Source organism: Podarcis liolepis (assembly GCF_965112155.1).
Source record: "Podarcis liolepis genome assembly, chromosome: 2".
In the NCBI taxonomy this organism is placed as follows: Eukaryota; Metazoa; Chordata; class Lepidosauria; order Squamata; family Lacertidae; genus Podarcis; species Podarcis liolepis.
The window spans coordinates 48,173,242-48,186,215 of NC_139555.1; the positions used below are offsets into that span (position 1 = coordinate 48,173,242).

The 12,974-nt window shown below is 40.3% G+C and overlaps 1 protein-coding gene across 25 annotated transcripts in view; it reads left to right on the plus strand.

Annotated features, from left to right (window-relative positions):
• TENM2 (teneurin transmembrane protein 2) overlaps positions 1-12,974 on the plus strand; it is a 795,537-nt gene that overhangs the window by 735,553 nt on the left and 47,010 nt on the right. For all 25 annotated transcript variants that reach the window (XM_083481507.1, XM_083481506.1, XM_083481494.1 and 22 more), the window contains 6 exons: positions 2,948-3,158; positions 3,838-3,957; positions 8,065-8,326; positions 9,410-9,677; positions 10,724-10,867; positions 12,240-12,489. In XM_083481507.1, the coding sequence (XP_083337633.1) occupies positions 2,948-3,158; positions 3,838-3,957; positions 8,065-8,326; positions 9,410-9,677; positions 10,724-10,867; positions 12,240-12,489 (1,255 nt within the window). The remainder of the gene's footprint in view (positions 1-2,947; positions 3,159-3,837; positions 3,958-8,064; positions 8,327-9,409; positions 9,678-10,723; positions 10,868-12,239; positions 12,490-12,974) is intronic.

The following is a 12,974-nucleotide window of genomic DNA, read 5'->3' on the forward strand; positions in this document are numbered from 1 at the left end:
TAATACAAATGTATACAGTGTAATATATAAAAATGTGTGAGTGTTTGAATAATTGGTGTGACTGTAGACTTTCTAAAGTTCTTCAATATTACATTTTCCTTTGTGCTCCCATTTGCAAAGCAATCTTGTGCTTGGTTATTCTATTGTAATCCCACTGTGTTCAATAGGATTAATCCCCTAGTAAGTGTGTTTAGAATTGCAGCATTAGAGTTTCAGAAAGACATGCTATTGCTAATGCTAGACCTGAATGTGCTTCCCTAGTAATGGGAAATGGGTCAATGGGAAAAGGGCATTTGCACTTTGGATGTTTTCTCTCCAGGTACACTTGATATCTTCTTTGGACATCTATTGTATTGTGTCCTGTCACCATGTACATTACATTTTCGTAATTTCACATGGATATTTGACAGTGTGCTGAAATTGAAAGGGCTTTTGTGTTTCCAAAGCATCTAAGCAAAACAAGCAAAAACATGAATATGCATCATAGTTGAGCAGTGTCCCAAACTTTGCATCACATCAGGTGTGGGTTAGTTGCAGCTAACCCCTACAGAAAGCTGTATTTAAGTGATGGGCAGTGGGTTCAAGTATGCTGCATTGTCTTCAAGACTGAGTTCTCTGTTGATCATGCAGCAGATCCCTATAGAAACAGCTTTGCCGGGCCTATGCTCAGCACTGGGGGAGTGCTGAGCACAGGGCTTCCAAAGTACTTTGCACAGCACTTGCCAAATGCCCCACTGCCAGCTCTGCAAACTCCTTGCACCAAGCAAGGGGCTAGCAAAGACCCTTGCGCTGTGTTAAAGTTTAACATTAAACCAGCTCCCTCCACCCTGCCCTCCTCTTTTTAAAAAAACATCCAGTCTGATATAGAGTTCTAAAGAACTTGAAAGCTTACTTCTTTTCTTTTTTAACCTTTTGGTTAAAATAAAAGTATTGCCCAGTCATAGATTTTAGATTTTTTTTTTTTATGTGGATTCTTTGTACAGACCTAACCATGAAACCTATAGTGTATTATTCTTATGTAGAGGTGTGTGCATATTTCAATTTAGTATCTAAGTGATATTCAGGTTTCTCACTGGTATTGAATGGAGACATTTCTAGCCCCCCTAGGTCCTGAACTGGTACTTCAGAACAGTTTGATTGCCTCCTTGATTGTTTGCGAGATAACTGTAAGATTGGCAGTGACAGGGTAATTTACTGAAGATTGCAATGTCAGACTATATCCAAGGGGGCTCGCTGGCATGAAGATGTTATTCACATGACTGACAGGCCACTGGGAGATTGGTGTGCCAATTTAAAGTTCATGGTGTCGTCAAAAGTGTTCAGCCGCTGCAGCCCATAATCATACAACTTGATGAGGTCATTATAGGCATAACATATTCTCACCCCCATAGACATAGCAAAACACACACACACAATAGCTTGAACAGGTAAATATAAATTTGCGGAAAGGGAGTAATTTCTATCCTGTGTCTTGCCTTTTTGATTCTTTAATGTATTGATAGGATTCTCTTCTCTCACAGTTGCCTGAACAAAAGCACTGAGCAAACTAAAAGCAGAAGACAATTTTCAGTCTGTAGTGGTAGAAATACAACAAGCCTAGGAAAGATATCAAGGAAAAAGTGTTCAGGCTTTAATGGAAAAACTGTCTTGAATCATTATTGGAACCCAATTATTTTCTCACATTGATTATATAAAGTGGGTAGCAAATGGACTGCAAGGGAGCGGGGTGGATCATCTTTGTTCCATGATAGAAACAGGCTTCAAGATGAATGGGGATCCTAACATGTAAAGGCGGCTGACCTTAAAAGAAAAACATCTACAGCTCAAACAACAACGAGAACTAATCAAGAACTGTTTCATTTTTAATTTTTCTAAGAGATTGCATTGTCCATAATACCAACACAGAAAAGGTCTACAATAAAGCCCACACAAGCTCAAGCAGAGTATTATTTATTTATTGAACATATAGCCCAATCCACCACAAGGTATTGGGACAGATAACAGCTTATTAATTATTCTGCCCTCTCCCTGGATAGCCAACAAAATTCAATTTGAATAAATTTCTCATCCCATTTGCAAGGTGTAAATATTCAGCCTTTAGCAGATTTATGAGTGAAAAAACTTTCCAAAGTTATGGGGTTGCCAGTAGTGGATGGTGCATTGGGCCAGCAGCATTCACCTGACCTCTGGTGAGTCATGTTGCTGCTGCTTACCAAGCAGTGGTGGGGAGGGGGGAGAATGGCATGGTGCACACACAGCAGCTGAAGCACCAGATTGACTCCATTGGTGTGTCTAAACTAAGCCACTTATTTCTCCTGCTCTACCTCTCCAAAAGCAGCATTAATGCAACAAACCTGAGATCGGGTAAGTGCTGCCACCCACCATGTCATCCACTACTAGCAGTCCTTGAGAATTTCCTCCACACATGTTCTTCCAAAACAGTTTTGGATTAGGGCTCGCCCTATCAAGAGACAGAATGAGGCAGCCACCTAATGCATCAAATATTGAGGGGTAGGAAGTGGACAAAGTTCTCTACCTGCCATGCCCCCTAATCTAGTTTACTGTCCCAAGGTGCAGGGGAGGACTTTATCCCATTGCCGGAATCAGACTAAGATTCAACTGTCAATCTAATCACCTTTTATATATGGGTTGGCAGCGGGTAGGGGGTGACATCATCTTGTCCTGTGCTCCAGACAGAAAAAAATCCCCATTTCTGGTTGATCTTAAATACAGTAATGTTGTCTAGGACACCAAGACAGCAAACACCATATATGAAGCAAGGGGGTAGCAATAAGTTAGTACAGCTAATATATACAACGTATATTGTTTTCATTGATACTTGCACTACAACCAATCTGAATGCTTGCAGACAGCAAAAGCATTGGGGCTACTGCTATCCATGAATGAACAACAACAACAACAACAGCCTGTGTGTTTTTGCTTTCAGATGGCCTCGTTGACTGCCTTGATCCAGACTGCTGCCTCCAGTCGACTTGTCAGAATAGCCTGCTATGCCGTGGTTCACGTGACCCTCTAGACATTATACAACAAAGTCACTCTGGTTCACCAACTGTAAAGTCATTCTATGATCGAATCAAGCTTTTAGTGGGGAAAGACAGCACTCATATAATCCCAGGAGAAAATCCCTTCAACAGCAGGTAATGGCCAAAAATATGATTTTATAGAGACGGGGAAGTACTTCTGACACAAGTTTTAATAATGGCTTAACATGGATTGCTGCTTTTAGAAATTATATTCTTTTCCATCTTGAGGTAAAATCTCATTCTAGGGGCTTCCTCATGATTTTCTAACACTGTCATCAGGATGCTTGCTTTCAACTCCAGATCCGTATAGGCATAAACCCAGAATACTTTGTTATTCTGCATTGAAATGTTAAGAGAATCAAAAGAATAGCTGAGTGACTGAAACCAACATGACCTCAATTTAAATACAGTCAGTTCAGTTTTTGAATGGCACCATTTTCAAATGTTTTGGCTCCCAGACGCCAAAAACCTGGAAGTAAATGCTCCGGTTTTCGAACGTTTTTGAGAACCCGAACATCCAACACAGCTTCCGTTTTGAGTTTCCCTATTTAATTGAGGCTTCCGCTTTCAGTTTTCGGTTTTCAAATGTATTGGAAGTTGAACAGCCTTCCGGAACGGATTACGTTCAAAAACCGAGGTTCCACTGTACATTCCTGTAGTCTGTTCCCTGAAACTGAAGAGATCAGAGTCAAGAGAGGATGTTCATTTGTGCAGGAGTAAACACATCTAGAATAGTATACTTTGTTCCCAAAGAATCTTTCAGAACTGACATTTAATTGCATTTCTTTCCTAGTCTTGTATCTCTTATACGAGGTCAAGTGGTGACTACAGATGGAACTCCACTCGTTGGAGTCAATGTGTCTTTTGTCAAGTTTCCCAAGTATGGCTATACCATCACTCGCCAGGATGGCACGTAAGTCTACTTGCTTCATTTAGTGTTTGCCCTGTTTAGTATGCAGTATCTGTGCAGATTAACAGGTGGTACTATCTAATGAAACCATGTGGTATTATGTATGGAATTCCTACTGGGCTAAAGAGCTTTCAAGAAAACAAAAAAGTAATTTTCACATGGCATTTGAATACTAACTGAAATAAATATGAAAGGGCTGACTTCTGAAAATAATGTGTTAGCAGTCGAGCTTATTTTCTCAGAAACTCTACTGTATCTCTGAAAACATTTGTGGGCTACAGCAATATCCAACTGAGACCAGAAATACTTAATTTTGAAATTCAAGGCAGGATAACATTCATATGGGGGGCAGTGAGTGGGGTGGGGAGTTCTTTATAAAACAGTGTGTTATCTTAAAAGTTCCTATTTTCCCCTTTCCTTTCTGAAAATCCACTATCTTCAGAGTTTCTTGGGGGCAGAACACAATCAAAGGAGTATAATTGAATATACTTAGACAGTTTCCTGCTGCGTGAAGAAGTGTGTCCTGTTTTCCTATTTATCATCTGATTTGAAGTTCACACAACTTCAGCGCAAACAAAAATGCAACATGTCACGCTTTACCTAATTTATTGGATATGGCAATAAAATAATACATCTCTGAAAAAGGCATTGTGACTATTTGCAGCAGTATGCACTCATATAAAATAGTTTGAATTGGAATAACTAATCAGAAACCAAGCTGTGGCTAGGGGGCGGCTTCAAGTTGCTGTTGCACAGCTGCAGTACTAAGCTTTCCAGGTTTTATGTAGGACAAATACCACACTAACCATAGTGGTTCAGGGCTTTGATACATTACATTGTTCCATCTGTATCTTTGCTTCATAGAATTTTGTTTGCTCAAAGCTACCTGCCATTCAACGTTTTATAGTTTTTCATGAATGCATTCGCATTGTTTTTCAAGGATTATTCACAGGAGTAATATAGTGATAGCTAAGCCCCAGTCAGTGCTTTACCGTGTTTCACAAACCCATGTGCATTCTTTTTTTTCAAGGGCTATTAACAGCAGCTCCATGTTCACAGTGGAAATTCTCAAAGTTTGCATTAGAATGCATCCTTGAATCAAGAAAATGAATATTTTGACTTTCTTATGTATACATGGGAGGAAAGAAACAGCCTGTTAGGCAAGCTACAGCCTCTGTTCTGAAAGAACTCAGAATTTTAAAAAAGCAATTCAGAGCCATATCCTTAACAGTTTTTTTTTTGGGGGGGGGGGATTTAAAGAAGGAACCAATCTTGTTTGAAACTAGTGCTTTACATTCTCCATTTCTCAGCTTTGCTGATACAAACGAGAGATAGCATGCAGTACAGAACAGTATTGCTTCCTGGATTAAATGTTGGGAGAGAATATGACCTCTCCAGTTATAGCAAGTATGTGGGAGGGTTTAGCTCTTCTGTACCAGATGTCTTCACCTCCCTAGGAAAGCCAATCTCTCGTTTTGAAAACCACAGGTTTACTAGGTTCATTAGAGGAAATGTTTAGTGTTTTTAAATTCTGGAGAGAAACATTTTCTTCATTTTGAAATTGATCCAGCACAGAGAGCAGTCATGCAAATTTCCATCATTGCTCTCTGCCATCTGCCACAACCTAATGAAAGGATGGCTAGGATTAAATCACAAAAACATTTACGTGGAATCTGATAATATTTTGTAGATGTCATCCTGCATACTCATTTAAGACCATCTCTGTTCTACTCTTCTAAACTATTATAAAACTTTCATGATTTCCTCATGGAACCATTGGAATTTTTGTGAGGGTCCTTAAAATTATTTAGTGGAGAACCTTATTGAACTGTCATTTTTAGAGCTCCCAGAAGGAAAGAGGATTCCTAGTATGACAGACATTGTTTCAGGCTATACATACAATACATATCCATATTGTATCATTAACTCCCCTTTGATCTTTGCATGAAGGGCAGTACAGTGGTACCTTGGTTTGGAACCATTTTGGATTACAACCATTTTGGATTACAACCACGTCAAACCCTGAAGTGTGTGTCCCTTTTTTTAGATTACAAACCTTTTCTTTTGTTATTACAACCAATTTTGAGGGGAAGGCCCCATTGGCGAAAGCGCGCCTTGGGTTACAACCTGTTTTTGGTATACAACCAGACCTCCAGAACAGATTATGGTTGTAAACCAAGGTATTGCTGTATACAAAAATATGTTGTTGTTGTTGTAGTAGTAGTAATTACTAGGCTATATCTGCATTTATGACTTCTATCATGAGAACATGTGAACAGCAGATAAGTAAAATACATACACACGTCTCACATTTCTTCTATAGAAGAACCTTTGTGGATGTAATCCAACATTCTGTTCCCACAGTGACCAACCAGATGTCCATAGGAAGCCCACAAGCAGGACATGAGCACAATAACACTATCACTGAGCATAGGGCTTGCCGATCAGAAGGTCAGCAGTTCGAATCCCCGCGACGGGGTGAGCTCCCATTGCTCGGTCCCTGCTCCTGCCAACCTAGGAGTTCGAAAGCACATCAAAGTGCAAGTAGATAAATAGGTACCCCTCCGGCGGGAAGGTAAACGGCATTTCCGTGCACTACTCTGGTTCGCCAGAAGCGGCTTAGTCATGCTGGCCACATGACCTGGAAGCTGTACGCCAGCTCCCTCGGCCAGTAAAGCGAGATGAGCGTTGCAACCCCAGAGTCGGCCACGACTGGACCTAATGGTCAGGGTTCCCTTTACCTTTACCTTTACACTGTACCACATTTGCCATTTTAATGCAATTTTGAAGAGCCTCACAATTACTATCTGTTTTTAGCACCCTGATTAATTTGGTGTCATCAGCAAACTCGGTCACCTCACTGCTCACCTGTAATTTCACATCATTTATGAACAACTTAAAAAGCACCAGTTCCCATAGAGATTCATGGGGGAACCCACTTCCTACATCTCTCTATCATGAGAACTATTTGTCCCTTAGCTAGTAAATGTTCCATAAGAGGATAAAACCTGTCCTGTTATCATATGACTGTCAAGAGACTATGGGGAAGAACTTGATCAAAAAATTGTTGAAAGGTCAAGTGCACAGTGTCTATAGGATCACCTGTACCCACATGCTTATTGACACTCAAATACACTCTGAAAAGTTTGTTAGAGAAGACTTACTTTTACAGGAGCCATGCTGATTCTTCTTTAGCAAGTCTTGTTCTCAGGTGAGTATCATCAGGAGGCAGCAAGTTGCTAGTTTTTACTTTGTCAATAAAGACTTAGAATTCATCTCATCACCACTATTTGCATGTGTTCTTCAGACTCCCCTTCTGAGAATGTTAGATCAGGCACAAGGATTTTCCCACATCTTTTGAAGTGAAGATAGATGCAAGAATCTATTAATCTTCTCTGCAATCTCATGCGTTATAAATTACTCTGTGCTCTGATTTGAAGGGAAGGATGAGCTACGAAAATCTCTAAATAAATGTGTAAATTTACCTTTTTTAACACCCTCCCTTGTTGTTCAAAGGTTCAGCTACATCCTAAACTTTTTGAATCTGTGTATATACAGCACTACAGTCACACCAGCAACTACACATTTTTTGCAGGATATTGCATTATGCCACAGCCCCACCTTGTACATATACCGTATTTACACAAATGTAATGCACACCTTTCTAGGCCAAATTACGTTGCGTAAATTAGGGTGTGCATTAGATTTGATGGAGCATTTACATTTGCCAGCAACTCCTTTTTTGGTTTCAAGGTTTTGAAAATTGAGGTGCACATTCAATAGTGCATTAGATTCACATAAATACGGCAGTGTGGGTTGATGGTTAATATGATGTGCCACCAGTGAGCCAACTGTTGTTGATCTGGGTATAACCTAAGACAGCAGTTGCCTCCAGCAGGTCTTGATCATTCATTATTCTATACTCTTCTACATGTCATTCTCTGTTCTAGCCTTACCAAACCTGGTGACCTCGAGATGTTTTGGACTACAACTCCCAATCTCAGCCAGCATGACCAATAATCCAGGGGGGGGCACCAAGTTGATAAAGGCTGGCCTATTCCCTTGTCTCACTCTAGAATTATTCCTGATGTGAACTTCAAAATTTCCTAGGTTTGACTTGATTGCGAATGGAGGAGCATCTCTAACTCTACACTTTGAGCGAGCACCATTCATGAGCCAAGAGAGGACAGTATGGCTGCCATGGAACAGCTTCTATGCCATGGATACACTTGCAATGAAGACTGAAGAGAATTCCATTCCTAGCTGTGATTTAAGTGGTTTTATCCGGCCTGATCCAGTTATAATTTCGTCTCCACTCTCCACATTCTTCAGTGATGCTCCTGGCCGAAACCCCATTGTTCCAGAGACTCAGGTATCAAGCATGAATGTAAAAACAGCCACAAGCAGGTGATTGTGCCAAAAGTGTGAAGGGGGAGACACACATATCCAAATTCTTCAGAATATATAGCAGGCACAAGTTGGGGGCCATGGCTGGCCAGGGCTCACTGGCATGGGGAGACGCTCAACCCTTCGCATATGAGGTGTTCATCAAACACTAATATAAAGTACAGTAAATGTTGCTGCTGCATAATGTGCAAATCAGATTAAAATCTTTAATTTGGACTTGAAATAGTGAAATACATGTCCAGACATTCTATGTGGCCATTTCTGACATTGCATTTCTGAACAAAATTGGGTACAAAACTTCTGGAGGCCAAAGTCTTAATCACATCCATAAAGACAGGCATGAGTATTTCATGTACATAGAATTATTGTAGTAACGAAACAAATACGTGTCAGACTTGTGTCTGTTCTTGCTGACAAATGTGCATTTCCAGTAATAGGTACCTGATTCTGCACTTGCATCTGTTAATTCCCACCCCCCACCCCCACCCCCGTATACTGCTTTTTAAAAATACACTTAGCTTCCTTTCTTGATATTATAGATCAAGTACAAGTCAAACTAGACATAATTATAGCAGACCCCACTGCTATAATTAACTAAAAACAAACTGATTTTTCTTCCTTTAAGCAAGGATTCATAAGTAATAAGGGGCCCTGTTATCACCTTGATTGCTATTATTATTTTGCTGGTGTTTTCCCCCTGTTTGGGCATTCATATTGTTTAATGATTATTGTCAGAGGAAGTTGCAGGTTCAAATACTTACAGCCTCTAGTGACCTTCTTGCATATAACTTACAATATAACATGTGTTTCCTATTTACACATCTACCAGAAGTGTGTGTGTTTTTTTTTAAAAGTAACTATAAAAGTGACCAAAATATCCAGAAATCTTACTTTAAATTGGGCCATTGCAGGAAGGCCAGATTAAAACATCTCAGCAGCAAAAAGTCATCAATCTTGAAATAAAACACATGATATATATTTTTATTATTATTATTTTAAAAACCCTCTTCCAGTGCATATTTGAAGTGTGCTTTGTGTTCTCACTCAGGTTCTTCATGAAGAAATTGAAGTCCCAGGCTCCAACATAAAACTCTGCTATCTGAGTTCCCGTACTGCTGGATACAAATCTTTGCTTAAGATCACCATGACACAATCACTTGTGCCTCTGAACTTAATTAAAGTACATCTGATGGTTGCAGTGGAAGGACATCTTTTTCAAAAGTCATTTCAAGCATCTCCCAACTTGGCTTACACTTTTATTTGGGACAAAACGGATGCTTATGGCCAGAAGGTTTATGGGCTCTCAGATGCTGTAGGTAAGCCATCAGATTCACATTTTGCAGGTTTTAAGTATTGGCTGTTATGCTAACAGCAGTATCTTAAATTTCATCTGGAAAAAAGCCATTACAGCATAATTGATGTCACATGTGTCCTTTGTGTGTTCGAAGATAATACTTTGCTTATTTATTGATTTATCATATTTGTATTTTGGAGGAGCTTAGGACAGTTTACATGTTTTCCTCATACAGTGAGCTAGATGAAGCTTAGAGAGAACTTCATTAGGCCACAACTGAGCTTCATTCCTGAACGATGCATTGCATCCAGTTCCTATTAGGCCTAGTTAGACTTTCCATCCACTACGACACACGAGCTTTCTGGTAAAAAATATATATGTAAGGAACTCAATGTTTTAATATATACTCACAAAACTGTTCGTGTGTGCATTAAAAATATATATTATGCACTGTGCTTACCACAAGAAGTATCAGGAAGCCAGTGTGGATTGTGGCTTTTTTCTCAGTAAAAGTGCAGTGGCAAACCTGTTTGGTACCGCATAATAGGTAAAGGCTTCTTCAGATTCCATAAATAACTATTACAGTAAACAATAAATGGGTTCATGTTAAATTTGGAGCAAGGGCAAAGTCAATTTGGTAGGAGTGATCAATTGCAATTTATATTTTCTAAAGGTCTCCACATGAAGAAATCTCACTACTGTATATTTAGTGCATCAGTTAATGTATTAACACACTTTCACTTTTTTCATAATCACATACTGTATTGAGCATATATATTGAATACAGTCAGTGCTGAACAGCCAGTTAATTAAAAATAGAATCTAGCCTTTTCATCATAACTGACTTCCCCCCTATTTCTCCCTCATTAAATCAGTCATTTGCTCCCACCCCTCCCCCAAACTATCACGATCTATAGTTCCCCTGGGTATAAGTGAATCAAGTTTTTCAGTCAACTGCAGTCAATTATCTGAATTTAATTCAGAATAAAATATAATATATTGGGAACAGTAGTTTGTGGTAGAGGACAAATCATGCACAGTCACTGATTATTGATACATATTTTTCAGTATCTGTGGGATTTGAGTATGAGACCTGTCCTAGTCTGATTTTATGGGAGAAAAGAACTGCCCTGCTCCAAGGATTTGAACTTGACCCCTCAAATCTAGGGGGCTGGTCTTTGGAAAAACATCATGTGCTTAATATAAAAAGTGGTAAGTTCACCAATTTTAATATGTGTTTAAGCTTTGGGTGCAAGCCCTATTCTCATGGTTGCCTCCAGAATATCAAGGAGTGCTTGTGCTGACATCTGATGGGTGGTACTCACACAAGCGATTATTTGCATGCCAACCATAAGCATTACATATGGTGTACATTGACTGGTTTATAGCACACTGCAGCAAACAGTTGAAATATATTGAGAGTTGTCTGTCTGCCTTTGGCCAGTGCCTTTGGCCTTTTTGTATTACTGTACATTTGTGGCTAGAATTCCACACAAGCAGCAGCTGCCACGCTAGAGATTGTGAACAGTATTAGCTGCTGCAAGGCAGCACTGAATGCAGCTGATATCCAAGACCACCTTGCCCAGAACACCTGGAATGAGAAGTGCTAGCAGATAGGTTGCTGGGTGGCCAGTGGGCAAGAGAAGACAAATCCACTGTCTTTGCCATTGCAGCATTTATGAAACTAAGCAACTGTGAAAGGCAAATGGAAATCTAATTCCTCCATTAATGGGAGACCACCAGAAGCTCCATATAAGAGTGTGATATAATATTGATATTCTCTTCCCTTCTATGCCTCACCATGCATTTTCTTATTTCTACAATTTGTGAGGTGTATAGTTCTCCTAAAAGTGCTTCTTGGGGCCACTTTGTGCAAGGGTTCAAGCAGAAAAGGTTTTCTTGCACTTTATCACTTTCATAAATTGTAGAGTTGGAAGGGACCCCAAGGATCAACTAGTTCTTTGGGACACATGTGGCAGGTTTCATGTTTAAATGTTCATTCACACACACAAGCAAAACCTCCCTGTGCACAGCACGTGAAGCAGGTCACCATAACCCACACTTTAAATATCAAGAATGGAAAGTGTTTGATTCCAACTCCCATCGGTCCCAGCCAGCATGGCCAGCGGTCAGGTATGATGGGAGTTGTAGTCAGGGCTGGCCCAAGAAATATTGACCTCTGAAGTGAACCACAAAATTGTGCTGTCCTCCCCGCCAAGGAAGAAGGGGGGAGTGAAGATCTTCATCAGGAACAAGAGGGGGGAGGAAAGACCTACATCGAAGTCTGCTGCCTCACCTTACCTCATGGGTGGGTCTGCTGTAGTCAGTAGCATCCATAGGTTCCCCACCCCTGCTACAGGCGAACAGAAAGTGAAACAGCTGAAACAGGGCTAAGTGAAAAGAAAAGTGGCAGCTGCAAGCAAGAGAGCAAGGGACATAGCATAAAGTGGTTTGGACCTATACTGGGGGGAAAGGAGTCAGCGGATGTGTTGGGTCCTAAACAGTCACCAGTGGTAAACTGGCTCAGCCACTTAATAGTCATTTGTTATAAATTATTGTAAGTCCTTGCTTTTCTTCTTCTTAGGTATTCTACACAAAGGTAGTGGGGAGAATCAGTTTCTAACGCAGCAGCCTGCTGTAATCTCCAGCATCATGGGAAACGGTCGTCGCAGGAGTATTTCCTGTCCAAGTTGCAATGGTCTTGCCGAAGGAAACAAACTTCTGGCCCCTGTGGCACTTGCGGTAGGAATTGATGGAAGCCTGTTTGTCGGGGATTTCAACTACATTCGGCGCATCTTTCCTTCTAGGAATGTCACTAGCATTTTGGAATTAAGGTAATTCTGCTGCTATTTGCACTGCTACAAATGCCTTTGTACTTGGTCCTTCTTTCTAGTTTTCCTATATCGTTGTTGCTTTCAGCACTACCTGCCACTGTAGCTTAGTATGTAAACACGAATGACTCAGTTTAGGGAAGGCTGTTGGATCAGAGTATATTTGAAGTTGCCTTATCCCTTCTTCCAAGGATTGCAGTAGGAATTCAAGCAGCAGTTTAGCCGCACCATTTTCTACTAAGGCCACCTGAAACCTGCTCCCCCATACACAAGATGGATAGTTATATTTAGGGTTCCTCCAGACTGGTGGTTTTTGGGCAGGTGTATTCTGCAACAGATGATTGACACAATAACAGTGTATTAGTGGTGGATTTATAACTGAATCATCCACATATAGTTCCTCTTTGTTGGTTGTTCTGCAGTGCTTCCCAGGTGTTACTGCATTACTCCTGTCTGGAGAGGTAATCTTGCTCTATAGTGCAACAAAA